General features: G+C 44.8%; 2 protein-coding genes across 2 annotated transcripts; one reads left to right on the top strand and one right to left on the bottom strand.

The window, feature by feature from the left end:
- The first annotated feature begins 118 nt into the window (after window positions 1-118).
- Window positions 119-1,454, top strand: LOC131258790 (protein 60A-like). The gene is made up of 2 exons (XM_058260169.1): window positions 119-279; window positions 356-1,454. The coding sequence occupies exons 1-2, from the start codon at window positions 119-121 to the stop codon at window positions 1,452-1,454; spliced, it is 1,260 nt and encodes a 419-aa protein (XP_058116152.1).
- Window positions 1,455-3,864: 2,410 nt separating this feature from the next.
- LOC131269998 (uncharacterized) lies at window positions 3,865-11,458 on the bottom strand. The gene is made up of 4 exons (XM_058272389.1): window positions 11,453-11,458; window positions 4,883-5,176; window positions 4,337-4,809; window positions 3,865-4,255 (listed from the first exon to the last, which is right to left on the bottom strand). The coding sequence occupies exons 1-4, from the start codon at window positions 11,456-11,458 to the stop codon at window positions 3,865-3,867; spliced, it is 1,164 nt and encodes a 387-aa protein (XP_058128372.1).
- Between the last annotated feature and the right edge of the window lie 5,401 nt (window positions 11,459-16,859).

Here is a 16,859-nt window from a genome sequence, read left to right as displayed (position 1 = left end):
CCCGCGTATGCGTAGCATTAGTTTCGTTTAGGACGTCGATCAGCGTACATTGTTTGGGATGGAAGGAAAAATGTCCCGAGTGGTGTGTTATTTGGTGCTGTTTTTCACTGCATTTGGCATGGTGAGCCCATCCGGGTTCTACATCGACAACGGAATTGACCAGACCGTCCGAGAGAAAAGTGTTTCGCTGCACGAACGGCAGGAAATTGAGCACGAGATATTGGAACTGCTTGGGCTTCCGGATCGGCCCAACAAGCAACACGTGCATCCTTCGTTGAGGTAATTTGGGTGAAGAGTAATTTAATTTGTTTTCCCTTTTCGGTATTTAATTTGTTTGTCTTATTTTTTTTTACAGGAAATCGGCACCACAGTTCCTGCTCAATATCTACCACAAGTTTACCGAAGAAAGCAATGGTGGTCGCCCGCGGAGAAGGCGGTTTGCGGACAGTAACAACGTGTTCACGATCGCCGATGAACGGGCGATCGGGGAAAGTGACGTGATCATGTCGTTTCTCAACAAAGCGAACCGTCATTTACCAAAGATCCGGCATCATCGCGGGGGACATCGCCTTTGGTTTGATACGGCGGAAATCGCATCCGACGACAATCAGCTTCTGTACGCGAGCCTGAGGATGTTCAAGAACCGCAGCGCCATCCGACCGTGGGATGCGCTCGTCCACGGGCAGCAGATCGTCGTGCGGGCTTCACTGATCGGAGGATACGACGAGGCGAAGGATGGCCATCGGTTGGAGTTTGTCGGCGAGCAGGCGGTTCCGTTCAACTACGAGGGTTGGGTGGAAATAAACGCCACGCAAGCCATGCAGCGTTGGGTCGTCGATCGTGTGGGGAATAAGGGTATTTTTGTCGAAGTTTACTTCGCCGAAAGTCCCCGCAAGGAGGTGCTCCCGCACGAGGTGGGTTTGATCCTGTCGAACAAGTTCGGACGCTATCAGCCATTTCTCGTCGGTTACTGCAAGGGTCCGGAGCTCGTGAAACCAACCGTCCACTCGGGCAACGGTGGACGGAGCCGCACGAAGAGAAGTCTACGGCGCAAGGGTGCTGATGGTGGTGGCGCCAGGAGACGTACGGACCGTGTAAGAAATCCCTTTCTTGAACGCTTCGGTGGTTCGGAGCGGTCGAAAAGCTGCCAGATTCAGACGCTGTACGTGAGCTTCCGGGATTTGAACTGGCAGGATTGGATTATCGCACCGGACGGATTCGGGGCGTTCTTCTGCTTCGGCGAGTGCAACTTTCCGCTCAACACGCACATGAACGCGACCAATCACGCCCTCATCCAGACGCTGGTGCATCTGATGCATCCGACGCGCGTCCCCAAACCCTGCTGTGCCCCGACCAAGCTGAATCCGATCTCAGTCCTCTATCATATCGACGATGCGAACATCAATTTGAAAAAGTATAAAAATATGGTCGTCAAAAACTGTGGCTGTCTGTGAGAACAGGCACAGGGACATGTGACCTTCATGTGAAATCAAACCGTTAGCATAAATGTAGGAAAATGTACAGACTGGTTCAATAATTAAATATAAATTAACACATCAACACGCCATGGTTTTACTTTGTAATTTATTATCGTTTAAGTCGTCCCTCAAGTCGCACCTCGTTTTTTTCTACCCGGATTAATCGTAGCTTATGCACAACCCATCGTTTTTTTTTAACTTTGCGCTTTGGGTATCAATTTCCTTGCACTACCTTCCTTCCCCATAATGGGTAGATACCCTAACCATGTGTTCTATAATTAGTAGAGCAGCACGTGGCCTGTTGGCATGGTAACAGGCTCGCTTTATGTTGCAGCATTTTATATGTTGTATTCATTATGATGTCATGGCGCATATCGTTTCATTTGTTTATTTTGCATGTTCCCGTTTCACGTTCGGCTTTTTTTCATGAATTCTATGGATCACTCCTAGCTTCACACCTTTCTTAATACATTTTGTACAATGTTTAAAGCTGATAAATGTGTCCTTTTCCTTCAACGGTTGTCGCTCCTCCCGATGCGTACTTAAAACTTTGGAAAGCGGTAGGAATTATTTGATTTAATTGTTAAAATAATCGCATGGTTAAGGATTATTTAAGAAACGTTTCATTTTTTTGTTGCATGTATTTAGATTATGAAATATATTTGTATTTCGGTACTTAAACGGTTTAACAATCCAAACCATTCCTCTCCCATTCTCACTCTGTACAAGATAGATGTTTTTATGTTTTTTCTGTTTGGGTAAACCAGTATTGGATTTATTTACAAAAAAACATGACAAAGCAATGAATGCAAGCGTAAATGGTTTGGTGAAGTAAATTTGTAATTTGTTGATTCCTTTCATTTTTCTACCAATTTTTTTCTTTGCGGGTCAAACGGAATCCACGCACTATGGTTTGATATGCAACAAAGTGAGTTTATCGATGATTTGGTAGAGGAAGAGGAAATTTCCTGATGGTTTACAAACTTTTCCAAAATGCCAAGTAAATGGCAAACAATGTAAAGCTAGTTCTCGAATGTTGAAAGTTTAATATGTAAAGAATAGAAAATGCTATGAAAACGCTACCCTCCAATGTAAAGTGAATGGATTATCGATTGAATAATATGTAATAACTGTTATTTAATCACTGGAATTGTTATAATTAGGGACACTCTCCTTCTAGCGTGGAGGTGTATATATGTGTGTATGTGTATGCTTGTGTTTATTGTTTCTCCCTTTCTTCCTTCATCATATCCTTATGTATTTTTCTTTCCTTTAGCGTGTATGGATCACAGAGTAGAGTTGCTTTTGTTGCGCGAAAGTTTTCGTGGCTCATGGCCAACGCAGATTATCGCGCACACAGTTTTTGCTTAACGTATCGATTTAATTTCCCAATATGCTATTTACATTCGAGCGAATCTTGAGCATGATGTGCAGCGAAGCATCGAACGAACTACCTTCTTATGATGATCGTTTTCCTCTGGCTTAGTCGTATCTAAGGGTTACCGGGAGGAAAATGGGTCGAATCTACCGCGGGAACAAAGAAGCAAACATCGATTTTCGACATCAATTCAGTGATTTTTTAAAAGAAGTAAATTTTAATCAAGAGATTATTGTCTTTTTACCAAGCAACAGGTCACGCAAAGGTGTGTGTGATGCAAAGTAAGAGTTTAGTAATTCATAAGTTTACTTTTGCCCTAGCGAATCATTGTCGATATGCTACAATAAACAAGAAGGTGTTGAACAAACTACATCGGATAATCTAGGTGTTATCACTCGAGGTGACTAAAAGCATTCCACATCAGTCCAATTTGCTGGGATGAAAGATGGAATAAACGTACTACCGAATGATGATGGTGAGGGAACTGGCCATATCAAAACTCGTTTTTTTTTCACATGAATTTTCCTACCGACGCTCGTAAAACGCACTATGGAAACCGATGGTTTTAATGCCCTGGACACAAGGGTTTACCTTCAACGATGGTAGAGGGAATTGTTTTCCTTCCTAATCCCAACTGTTGTGTTTATTTTCTCTAAATTTGGCGAACTAGAAGGCAAATCAATAAGTTTCTGTTCCTTAGTCGTCCTGGGTCGGTTGTTTGGGGAGGGGATTTGCGGATAATCCCCATGATTGCTGATAGCAAGAGTTGTGTGCAATTGGCGAATGGTGGTGATAATTGGAGTGTGAGAAGAAGGCCGCCGGGTGTCCGACGACGCACAGCACTGAACACGACACACACACACACGCCGGCTCGTGTTACGTTTCGATGTTGAACAGCTTCCTGAACCCCGACACCATCGTCTTGTTCACGATCTGCTGCTGGAGCGTCGTGGCGATGGTCGTGGTCGCCTGCATGGTGGCCACATTCGTCGGGGCCAGGAGCAACCCTCACGTCCGCACGTACTTGTACACGACGAGAAAGACGAGAAAGCTCACCATCACCAGCACGCAGGCGGTCACCACCTTGGCGAACGTGTTGAGGCCCGACTCGTTCGGATTGAGCGGCCGGGACGAGCTCTGTTCGGTCGAGTTGCGCCGCTTGGTCGCGAGCCCGCGGGCCAGCGCCGGGAAGGCAAGCGATTGGGTGAAGGTGAGCTTGTGGAGTGATTCGCTGAGGGAGTACGGACCGACGGAACCACGGGCCGCCGCCCTCAGGAGTGCGTACTCGAGGTCCAGCGCATCGAAGAGGGACAGCCGGGCCGTCATCGTCGATGCACGCCGTTGGTCCAGCTCTGGATTGTCTTTATCACGCTCCGGTCGTAGCCAAGGATCAGAGGATCTAAGGGAAAAGTACCCGTCAGTGCCTACTACTTCATTATAATTTGGGGGAATCTCAAAGAACTCCCAGCTCAGATATTACCGCTGCGGATGGTGACCAAGTGTGGCCACCGCTATCGAGGTCAGCGACGAGGTGGTGCTCGAACTCGCCGTGCAGAGATGGTTGCTGGTGGTGGCGCCCCCATTGAACTCGGTGTTATCCTCCAGAGAAGTCTGCAATGGATGGGTAGGAGTAGGAGAGGTCCTATGATTGTCGAAAATGGGTAGGCTGGCCAGGCTCACTTGGTCCGGCGACGAGGGGGCTCGCAGTGCGAAGATCCGTGCGTGATCCGGATGCAGCAGGGACGTAGACGGACGCCTCGTTCCCCTGTCCACCGAGGGCGTTGGGGAGCCGGCCGTGGGCGAAGCACTTGGTGAGATGGCGTTGGACACGACGAGCGGATGGCACGGCATGGCGATCGGCGACGGAGACGCTTGCACCGAATCAATGCCGGAATCGCCAGCCTGCAGCTGATCGACGAACAGTGAGTTCCTTCGGCCATTGCTACTCGATTGCTGGAAGAGACCCAAAGCAGAAGGTTGTAGTCGCGAAGGTCGAAGACTTAGAACTCCAGGAAAGACCACTCACCTGATCGTCGGCGATGATAGGAAAGACAAAACTCTGGCCATCCGCCTCCCCGCGGGGCGAGTCCTGACTGGGCCACACCTGGAGCAGCGGAAGCGAGCAGGTTGGGTGCTTTGGAGGACTATAGCTGCTGCCGCTGGTGCTGGCGGTGGCCGTCCCACCCGTCTGCTGCTGGAAGGCCTTTCGTCCGAGTTTTGTAGGACTTTCGCCGCCGCCGGACTCCTCGGAGGATGTCGGCGGTTTGGCTGTGGTGCGCCAGAACCGTTTCAAACGTAGCTCGCGACGTTTTTCCTGTTGCTGTAGGGAAAAAAAGGTGTTCAGAACGGAACGGCTGGTAACGAAGAATGTAACGAGTAGATTCGAGTAGGCGTTTCTTGACTGCGTTTCAAGGGTGCATTTTTTTACCAACGCAGCAGGCTAGGTTAAGTTTTTCCGGTATTGTACATCTCTTGCGTCTTGTAGAAGCACGCGTTTACTACTTTTTGAAATAAAACACAACGTAGGAATTAGAGGAAACTAAAAGCGATAGTTTCAAGAGGCAGTTTCGAACAAAACAACAAATCAATTCGCCAAAGATGTGGTTAGTATCGGAAAGGAAAAATATCTTAAAGGTCTAAGAGCATGAGAAGTTTTCCGATATCAAATTTAGGATGAATAACCTTTCGATTCTTGTACGATATGACCTTTACACCTTTTCCTTACAGTCTACCAGGCTGTTTGCATAAAGAAAACATGATTTAACTCTTGTAACATGGTCCACCAAACACTAAACACCACCTCGAATCCGCCAAAAGGTGATGAGTTGAAAGTCGGGCCCGGAAAGAGGGAGAGAGGGAGAAAAAATCGTAACAGATTTTTATTGCAACCCCAGCCTTTTGATTTGGTTGATGGATCTTTACGACCTTCCCTCCCCCGGGGTGGCCTGGGGGACCATGTTATTCTTCGTGGCTTCGGGTTGGAACTTTTTAAGCGCGAAACGGTGTTGTTCTTCCGTTCCCGCTAAGCCGAATAAGCCACCGACCGAAAGCTCGAAGGGTTTGCTAATGTTTGCCACTCAATCCCTGACGTCAATGCCGGTGCGGCTTTGAAGCGAGCTGGCGAAAGCCGTTGCATCGACGCACTCGCGCGAAAAACCCGTTTACCCGCCGTGCTCGTAAAAGAGAGACACCGCAAAAGATTCCCTCGTGGTACCGAAACCCATCATAATAAATCTTCATTTCCCTTGGTGGCCCAGACCCATTTTTTTGTATGTTTCGGGTGGCCGAAAAATCTTGTTCTTCGTTGTGCGATTGTGTGTTGCAAGTGTTTCTGTTTAGCGAGTCAAAAAGTCTCGCCATCGCCAGAGAAAGAAACCCGTTGAGGTGATGACGGATGTTACGGAAAATATGTTGCAATTATTCACTTCCTCCCCCCCGCGGGGCGTATGAGTGCATCCGGTGGAAATAATACTATTAGCTCCCCCCGTTACGTTTTAATTCATTGACGGTCAATATGCTACCGGTGATTATTTGTTTCGCACCGATTTATAGCTGCAGCACAATTGTGTGTGAATGGGATTATGTTTGGTTTACGCTTCTGGTCGCCCGAAACCCGATGGAGCCATTCGTACCGGGTTTTCCTACCGCATCGAACGGGACTCATCCGAGCAGGCATTGGCGATTTGCATAAAGTATTAAATTTAATTAATATTGAATGCAACGTCTTCCTTCCTTCCTTCGTTCCATCGTGCCATTTTCGAATCGTTCTCGGGCAAGTGCTCAACCATGCAGATACCGTTGCAGTACGGTGCATTGCGACAGCAGCAACAATTTGTAAGGGAGCAATTGCATTCGGCTAGACACTGGCAAGGGAGTCGTTCGACACGAAGAACATTTTACTGTAGAGCATTTGAACTCAAGTGGGAGTTTGGGTTGTTGGGGAGTTTGAAATTGATTGGCGTTTCCGATTGGAGTATGTTAAAGCTTCCAATAGAACAATTTATCGACACAGCATAGCATGTTGTATTCCAATCGAAAAAGAAACCTTACCTCTGTATGTAGCTATCAGAATACAATAAATTAGCTTCACACACCAATAACAAAAAGCAAAATTTTTCCCGGTCGCAAAAACGAGTTTAATAAAAAGAAAAATCATCAATTCTGATACCTGATGAAAAATAGTGTTTCATCCTAGGTTAAAAACTCGATATCCACGTCAGTTTTTCTCTACAGTAAACCGAGAGGATAGTCATTTTGTATCCTTCCTAACTTTTGATGTTTTGCGCCCGGTTTTTTTTTCTTTCCTCACTACTTTTTAGACTTTTTCGCGTAGGATTGCGCTATCAGCAACGCAATGACAGCGGGCATACCCGGGTTGCATCACGTTTTTCCCGGGCGAATTCTAAATGCCATACCGAGAGGAAATGTTTCTCAGGCAGGCGCAACGGAAGCCCACGGGGGATGTTTCAGTCGCGCTCTTTGGATTATGAATTATGAATTGGATCACTAACGAACCGAGCTCGGGCGGCACTAAAGCCGTGGACTAGTTTCTTGCCCCGATTGAACGCAAGGGGCAGTTTTCTAACAGTCAGCACATACTTTCACGTTCGAATGACGAGGATATTGCAACTATGTTAACGATTAGCAACGGACGTATACATTGAACCTCTTTTATGATCAACAAAGGGGATACATTTTTCCATCCGATGTTACGCGTTTTTTAGAAGCGAATTGAAAGCAGTGTGTTTTATGCAAATGAACGGATGTGCGTTTCCAACTGCAAAATCATAACAAAGTTGAAAAATGAACAATAAAGAGAAAAAGGCTACCCACTAATGGTCGTCTCACTTTTCAATTATCGAGTTTCAAACTCCCAATTCCGAAGAGAAGATAACCGATATCTCCACGGCAATGCTGTCGTACTTTGGTTTGTTCTTGTTTCTTTCTTCTCCCGGGGCCGAGTACGATTTCGTTACATCGTCCTGCGAGGCTGGGAGATCGGGGAAGGGGAAGTTTCCTTTTACGTTAACGCCAAGCTCGCAAAAGAAAAAAAAAACGACCACAAGACGGGCGCAATGGGGCGTACCGCCGACCGCTTACGCTTACAAATTGCGTCGGGGAGAGCACGAAAGGCACGAAATGAAAGTGAAAATATGTGTCGCTTGGGAAATTTATTCCGATAAGCGACCGTCTCTCGCGGGTATTGGTTATATTGGCAGGCAGGGTGGATGATTATCACGATTATTTGCGCTTAATTCGATCCCTCCGCCACGCCGTGGGTGGGCAAGATTCGATGGAGATGCCGAAGCGACTGGCTTGCTCTCGTTCGGTTTTCCTCGATATCGGTGAGCTCTTTTTAGCACAGTGGTGCTTTTCTTTTATTCTTTATCACACACACGAGACGTGAGGTTCAATTTAGATTTGGAAAAGAAACCCACAGTTTTAAGTCCGGGGTTGGAATACATTTCGGATACTTTGTATCAAATGTCAAAGGTGTTTAGGGATAGAAGAAAACGTTTTTTAAAGTTAAATAAATTGAGCGTGACCTTCTTTCTACCATTCCACTGTTATTTCGCCTGTTTTTATCAAGTCGATTCCCTCTGTTCTCTGTCCGCAATATTCATCGTTGGAAGTTATAGTTCGTGCCTAATGAACTGGATGCGATTTCAGCCACTTGTAGCTCCCCCGGTATTATCGTCAGCATCGTTATCCTCGCCCCACCCTCGGGTAAATCCACCTGCACTGCATTAAAACACAAAACCAGCTCGACCGCATATGTTCCGATTTCTGGGCCGTATTTACCATCCCGCTGAACACTGCCTAACCGCTACTAACTGCTACTGCCGTTTGATGTTCTCGCTGCACACCGAAAGCTCAATCGACTGTGTGTGTGTGTGGTTGATCCTCGAATGCAAAAGTCACGCAGCAACATGCCCATCCCACGCCAACCCTCTTTTGGGGGGAAAGATAGAGAGCAATTGCGATTTAATTAGCGGTGGTTTTAAAGTTATGCCGTGGTACAAACAAATCCGGCATCGATTACAGCGTACCCGATAGCGTTTGCGCTCGGTTTGCTGAATGGGCAGATAAAGTGAGGTATTTAACGCGAGAGAAGGTAATTAAAAGTATTAAATTAGAAATAATTCCTACAGTCAGACTAAAAAAATGTAAAGTGTTTGCTTAGTTCACTAACAAATATTGATTTGAAAACAAGTAGTACAAAAAAGAAACAACTAAAGAAACAAAATCCTTCATTGGGAGTTGAAACTCAGATATCCTGTATTTAATTAAATCTAATCTATTTATGTACACATAAAGTATTCGTCCTATACCAATTATACGCAAAAATAAAGGTAAGAAGCTCCTAGAAAATGTTTCAATGCAGTTTTGAATCCAATTTAGCTAGAAAATAATTAGCATAAAAAAATAAAATAAAAAGTTAAAATACTCATGACAAACTTAGTTACGTATTTCTATTTTAACATGAGAATTTAAACACTTTCACTTTTTTACGGTATATGACAAACACTTACAACTGACTAACGCTTGGTTCAATGAAGCATCGGACTTTTTAATCTCGTCAAGCAACTTATAAAATTAAAAGTCAGAAGCGCATAAAAAATTGTTCAATATAGTTTTGAATCCAATTTAATTAGAAAATAATAAGCACAAAAATAAGATAAAAATTTTAATGTAAAAATTAATACAATCACTCATTAAAATACTGATGACAAACTTAGTTACGTATTTCTGTTTTAACATGTGATTTTAAACACTTTCACTTTTTACACACAACTGACTAACGAGTCATTCAATGAAGCATCGGATTTTTTAATCTCGTCAAGCAATTTATTGTCCTTCGAGAAATAAGCGGAATCTTTTTTATTCCACGCTAGGTAGCTGATGTGTCAAATAGGGAATTCCTTACTTCTAGCAAGTGGCAGCTTCATCTGAAGTTCAAGTAGAATCGTTCATTCTGGCTTCCGGAGGAAGTTTAGTAGCGTTATGCAATTTTGCATCGTTCCGTCATAACTTCACAGCCGTGTAAAGTGGCACACTCCACTCCCCCCTTTTCAGTCAATCAACCCGATGCAGCAGCTGCATCGCTCCCCCCCAATTAATTACGAATTATTTCGTCCCAGTCCCGCACTCACACTCACGAATGAACGCTAATGATGATTGAGTTTTGAAAATTCAATCACTCCCCATCACCATCATAATCATCATCATCATCGTAACTGCGGTGGAATGCAGGGATACTGGGCCGCCCCAACCCCGTGTTTCCGGACCGGATGTATCAAAATAACCCGAATTGTCGGTAGGTTTTGGTTGGTTGGCAAAAGTCCCGGCGTTCGGTTGGGTCTGCAGCAAGTAAGCAGTTCGCTTGTTGTTATTAGCGTCCGTGCCATTTCCGGGTTTGTTTGTGTTTGCGCCCAGTGTCAAAAATGGGTACGTGATGAGTTTCTGTTTCCCGCTGGAAATGACGTCCTTTAACTGCTCCGGCGTGGAAAACTCATTTGTTCCTCCACCCAAGGCCAACGTTTTGTGCCGGTTTGGTGGAAGCTGCCGGAGCAAAGGCAGAAGTATGGTTTGTGATTATTTTGTAATTTAATTTCCATCATCATCGGGTTGCAAATAATGAATGCCGGTGTGTATGTGTATGTGTGTGTGTGGTAATGGCTTGAGCTGGTTGCGTTGATTAGCAAGGACCAAACCGGGTAACCTCGGGTAGATCCGTATCCGGGTGATTTATATCGTGCTGATCGACAGGCGACGAGACAGTTATGTGACAGGAGGTTGAAAGAGGTGGCAAATGGAGGCGCCGGCGGGGGGGCGTGCAGTTTCCCGAAGAAAATAGTACCACGAGCAGTGGCATAACTATAAATTTAGCCAAGCTCGCGCGGTATCTGAATTATTTATCCCGCTTTTCGCAACTATTCCGGTGTATGCGTCTGGGAAACAAGCTGCCAACCGCCGGTTTCCCTCAATTTTCCCCCGTCTCCCTCTATGTTTCTCTCCGCGTTTCGAGGACGTGCCCGGATGTTGGCTGTTTTTCCCGCTACCTCGGCCGTTGTTTGTGCAAAGTATGTGCGCTAGAGAGAGAGTGTGTGAGGGCGGAACGCGTTCATATTTCATGTCGAGATGGCTTCCGCGCGACTTCCTCCGGTGGCAGAGAAATGCACAGCAAGAACGAGAGTTGGCTACAAAAAGCCAACACTCCGGGCGGGAAAGATGAAGGTGAGTGGTTTTATGCCAAAGTTTTGGTCTCAAGATTTCGCGATGTCGGCCCAATTCTTTGGCCCAGCCATGTTGATGTTGTTGATCGTGATCCTGTTGGTGGAGGGGTTGAAGCGTTTTTCGTTGAACGAAGCAGTTTGTCTAGTGTTTTTACTAGCAGTGGCCTAGCGTAACGTTTTTTTTGCAGTTTTTACTGCATCCGTAAACACTCCCGTTTTGAATGAAAAATAAAATTAACCAATTTTAAATTAAGAGAAAATGAAATTATTTTAGACAAAGAAATTGACAACATTATTCGATCGATAACAGTGGGAAACAAAAGAAAGATAGTGGTGAATGACTAGATCAGCAAACTCACCTGCATCCTGTTGCTTTCGGTGTTCGGTTTCAACCAATGTTTTCATCCCCAAATCGATTCTAGGAATTTTGCCACCTCAGCAAAAGCGTAAAGCTGCATCCAGCTGCTACGTGAACCTGTTTCGAGAGTGATGAGGAACAAAAAAGAAGCCGAGAACGAATAAGTTGTCAGTTGAACGATGGAGAGAAAAAAGGAAAATTGTACACCACCCCGGGGGGTAGGGGTTGGGTTTAGGATTATTGATGGTTCATGTAGATGCTGCGCTTTCGATCGATGTGTGTGTGTTCCCCCCATTTCCGGGCACGGCGTGGCGAATACTAATCGAGATTCTAGTTCGTGAGGGAAAAAAAAACAGAACTCCCGGTGCAAGCTGGAATGCCGACGGGGTTCGTCTTCTGCTGGCGATGTCAGTGTGAAGATGGGGGCATGTTGGCGTTTGGCAACAAATAGACCCGAGAGACAGGTCGGGCCAACCAGTGTCCTGTGCGCACCGGATGCAGAAAGTATGCAAAATACAATATCCTCCCTCCGATATGTGCCGACGATGCAGGCCAACTATATATATTTCCCCTCCACGTGAAGTGTTTTCCATGTGCCCTTCAACCCCAAAAATGCACTTTCTTTCCGCCCTCTCCGGAGGCCTCCACAAAAACCCCAAGACAGCGGGTGAGTGATTTATGAAAATATTTAGTGGAAATCAAAGCAGAAAGGCAAACATCGTTGCGGCGCTGGCCCGAGCCGACATATACATACAAAGAAGTGGCCAAGGACAAGTAGGAAGGAGTAAAACAAGATTATTCCATACACAAACCATCGATGGATTGAGGGCAGAAAAAAAAACAAAAAAAAGGGGGGGAAAATAAACGAATTGCAACCGCATGGAGTGCAAATCCACTCGATCGCACTCGACCTCCGCAAAGTGGGATATTGAATTTTGGGATTGCGGGGGGATTTTTCTAGGTCAATATTGGCAGGCCAAAAGTGGTAAGCTTTCATTTCTGAGAAACGTGTGCAGTTTTTCCCTTGCACTTGCACACACAGCATCCCGTAACAATGATGACGCTGCATCGCAAAGGCATAACCGGAATGCACATCCCGTAGGTAATTTTTCCCGATGAGATAAAATCATTAGAGGGAAACTTTTTCTAACATTCAACGAATTGCGTTTCGTCATTATGGAAGGGAAAATCTCCACGCGGAACAACTGCGCAGGCCATTAGAAACAATTAAAAAAAAACATTTACTTTAATGTCGCACCAATCTTTTACAGAGAGATACAATCACAAAGTAAATTATCTTCGAATAATACCCATAATTGTGTTATGTAGTTGAATTTGCGACTTTGAAAGCTATCGATAACACCTCTTCGTTGATTGCAATGTTTCCACCATTATCGGTTCCAGGTGCAGACAAGGCTGATGCAACTACACGTCCGTAAAACACGTACAAACACAGTGATATAGCAATTTTCGCACACGGTAACACATTCAACACAAGCCCCGGTATGTGTTCCGCCATCCGTTAGGGTAATTTTATGTTAGTTTTCAGTTCACTGGCCACATTTTCTCCGTATGTTTCACGATGGTGGGTGGGTTTTTACCCGCCCCCCTTCCCGGCCATCATTGCGTGTGACCATGAACGTTGGCATAAAGGCACAGCGTTGTTCCTGTGACTTTTGCCTGGCCGCGATGAGGGGGTGGGAAAATCGATGAAAATGTTAGTGACACTCGGATTGAATAAAGGAAAAACGGTGATGAGGAGGGAGGGAAGGGAGGGGAGAGATTGCTGCAATCAGTGTCAACCTGTAGAACGTGCCAAGCGGAACACACGAAAACGCGAACCCGTAAAACCGTTCTTTATGGCTGCGTCATTGTAATCACGATGGTTTTGGAGCCGGTGAAGGGAGTAAAGGGGGTGAAGGGGATGAAGGTTTTCCACCATGTGTATGCCATGTACAGCCAAATCAAACAAGTAAACATACGCTACCCTTGTGGGGGTTGAATGAGTAAATTTTATAGTACTCTCCCCCCCGAAAGGGGGATGACTAATAAATTCGTTCCGAGGAACAAAAAGTAATTTCCCAAAAATTTGAAAAGGTGGAAATATGTGCTTTTTTCCCTCTTGTTTAAAAGAAAATTGACGATCGAACGGGTGCAGGAAAAATGGTTCCGTCAAGTTCGACGAGCTTTCCGTTCCGCAATGAAAAACCCGTGTATTGTACATTTCTCCACATTTGTCAGATTAAAGTCTTTTGTTTCGTGCAATGGTGAAGCGTGAAAAGCATGATCCGTCCCGGGGTTCGCTGCCGTGAACGTGAAGAAACGTGAATAGATGGCCCCGGCCAGTGCTGCGGTGTCTGATGGCTTCTGTGGCAGCGAAACTACCATATTTATACATGTTTATGTCTTCATTTCGTGCCGAGCAATTGTATTTTGCGACAATTTCGCCTCTTTTCTGTTGTGTCGCAGTCAGCAGAAATGGGAACAGGAAAAATGGCAACCCGGCGTGCGGTGAGGAGTTCCAGGCCAAAATAAAGGACAACTGAAATGATAACTGGAAACGAAAAGTTTCTCCCGCTGAAAAGAGTGAACACGGAACGGGTACATTCATGGAGCACGCAAGGAAAAGTGTGACTGGAAAAATAGACCGTTGGCAAAAGTACAATGATAAAGTCTCGGCCGGGATGAATAACGGAAGGAAACAAAAAGCCGGCGACAACGACGACGACGACGACGACGAGTGACTTATGTCTATGAGTGACTCTGGTGATGAGAAGGGAAGCCGTAACGTCTTTCGCTGGCAGGTAAAGACAATGATGGAGAAGTCATTTTTTAATCCCAACCCATAAAAGAACGAGTGTGCCCTTGAGTTAGCTCGGCATGGTGCCCCTCCTCCCTCATGGTCCTTCCCATCCCTTGACGCTAGGCGAAGAGTGACATAGGTTGGAAACATTCTTCCGACCGGGAAGTTTGGGGAGGGATGTTTTGGAACAATATTAAACGACTTCATCAACGGCCGACCAGCCATCGTGTGTCACGATACACAGGGCCAACGTCTTTGTCGAGGCGCTTTCATCGAGGCGAAAGGAGGTTTTCTAAGAAACCGGCGTGGAAAGGTGTGCTACAACATCTTCTGGCGAAACCGTTGGATTTAACTTTCGCCGCCGGCCGTCCAGCTCGAGGTCTCGAAGACGAAAGGGAACGGATAATTGGGCGTTCGCTTGCCCCCTTTTTCCCGTCTCGTGTGTATGTGTGTGTGTTTGAACTATGGCGTCGGTCTATCCAACTTGCCCTTTCCCGAGAGGTTCGTGACACTTTATTTCTTCCGGTTCTTTGTGCCGTGGCGTGCCTTCGGGGGGGAGTGGGAGGGTGATTCAATTATTGCACGCTCCCTGGCTCCCACCCTGATTTATAACCTTTTCCATACCACTCGATATTGTAGCATTTTCCCCTTAACACGAAGCAAAAGAATCCACATCGGACGGAGGCATGTCGTAAATCGGCGTGTTCAGCCGCCATTAAATGCTTCAAATAGCAGTTTAATTTTACCGAACGGCCTGTTCGCAGGTAAACCACACGGGGTAAGAGCTTTTTGGTACACACTTTTCCAGGTCCCAGGTTTTACCAGACCGATAACATCGGGCCCAACAAGTTTGTTTTGGAAATATTTTCCTCGGGAAAAGTTTACTTTACAACCCGATGGAGACGCCTGGTTGTTTTTGGGGGGCGGGGGGAGGGTTCAACGATTTTTGGGGGGTGTTTATGTTTTCGCACCTTATGCTAATGTTTTGCATGTGTTGAGTTTTTTTTTCTTGCGCGATATTCAGCAAACCTGGAAAGGAAAGTAATAGACCATTTAAGCTATTGATTGAATGTAGTGAATTGTTGTGGCCTTTCCACAGTTTCCTGTTATCAGAGCGCTTCACAGGCGAATGAACAAATTTGATGTTCGAAAACATTGCTTTCACACGTTTCACTAAACAGCACGGCGTCGAAGCCGACCGCGTTCGGTTTGGGTTCAATCAACGATAACCTCTTCATCGTTATCATCTTCAGTCGATGGTCTTTGGCTCATCGTCCGAACGGAAGTACAAACGGAAGTACACTGGCATTTGCGCACACACGCACCATCATGATTATCCTCGTTTGGCCGCCTTTGGGATTTAACCGTTCGCATGTCACAAGGTCCGCAATAATGCCCCTCCCCGAAAGACTGGCATCGTATCATTATTGCATAAAGCAGCCCCGGGCACCATTAACGAACGAGGTGCCCATAAAAAGGGATTTTATTATCTCGGAAAACGGACCAGGTCAGTCGTGCCATCGCAGTGACGGTTTTGCACGAAGGTTGCGAGAGCGTGGACCAAGACAGAGAGTATGGTGATAATTAATTGTACGGATTTAGCGTATTTACGGTATCCGTTTATTCAGTGGGATTCTTGTTTCGTCTTAGTTGGCCATGTTCGAGCATTCGAGTAGAAAGTCTGCAATTGCATGCTTGTTTTCAGTTTGTTCTGTTTTAAATTTAATACGAACATTTAATTTTGATGTTTTCATGTTTTAAAGAAAAAGTTTTCTTCAGTATAGATTTTTATTCTAGTTTTGTAAACGACCTTATTTTTGTTTTAAATGAATTTAAATTGTATGCAATTGCATGCTTGTTTTCAGTTTGTTCTGTTTTGACTTAAATATGAACATTTAATTTTGATGTTTTCATGTTTTAAAGATAAAGTTTTCTTTAGTATCAATTTTTATTCTAGTTTTGTAAACGACTTAATTTTTGTTTTAAATGAATTTAAATTGCATGCAATAGCATGTTTGATTTCAGTTTGTTCTGTTTTAAATTAAATACGAACAGTTATTTTTGATGTTTTCATGTTTTAAAGATAAACTTATCTTCAGTATCGATTTTTATTATAGTTTTGTAAATGACCTAATTTTTGTTTTAAATAAATTTAAATTGAATGCAATTGCATGCTTGTTTTCAGTTTGTTTTGTTTTAAATTAAATACGAACATTTAATTTTGATGTTTTCAAGTTTTAAAGATAAAGTTTTCTTCAGTTTCGGGTTTTATTCTAGTCTTGTAAACGACTTAATTTTTGTTTTAAATGAAACATATAAAATTCCATCCTAGGCTAATTTATAATGAAGATTAAAATCACGAACTCAATGTTTTTTTTATCACAAGAAGATTCTCATACATATTCAACTACCAGATTGATTAAAAGATCCTTGACAACAACTCAATACGTTGTCCAATGGAGAAATCGTGTGATTTCCAATCAATGTCGAAAACCAACCTTTTCCGTCTGAACACGCTCCAGGTTGGAGGTGTGCAAGCCCGATGGTGGCAGATAAGATGTTGGCGAAAAGATAGACACATTCGATTGCATTAGGCAATTCCGTC

The sequence above is a fragment of the Anopheles coustani genome, chromosome 3 (genome assembly GCF_943734705.1).
Source record: "Anopheles coustani chromosome 3, idAnoCousDA_361_x.2, whole genome shotgun sequence".
NCBI classification, from domain to species: domain Eukaryota; kingdom Metazoa; phylum Arthropoda; class Insecta; order Diptera; family Culicidae; genus Anopheles; species Anopheles coustani.
The sequence above is the reverse complement of the archived record's forward strand: the minus strand, read 5'-3'. Positions and strand labels throughout refer to the sequence as shown.

What these genes read in the sequence shown, in the direction of transcription:
- LOC131258790 (XM_058260169.1), top strand. Translation starts at nt 119, where the DNA reads ATGGTGAGCCCATCCGGGTTCTACATCGACAACGGAATTGACCAGACC. An exon ending in CACGTGCATCCTTCGTTGAG is followed by an intron (nt 280 to 355) that starts GTAATTTGGGTG and finishes TTTTTTTTACAG; the next exon opens with GAAATCGGCACCACAGTTCC.
- LOC131269998 (XM_058272389.1), bottom strand. An exon ending in CTATCATCGCCGACGATCAG is followed by an intron (nt 4,810 to 4,882) that starts GTGAGTGGTCTT and finishes GGTCTCTTCCAG; the next exon opens with CAATCGAGTAGCAATGGCCG. An exon ending in CTTGGTCACCATCCGCAGCG is followed by an intron (nt 4,256 to 4,336) that starts GTAATATCTGAG and finishes CTTTTCCCTTAG; the next exon opens with ATCCTCTGATCCTTGGCTAC.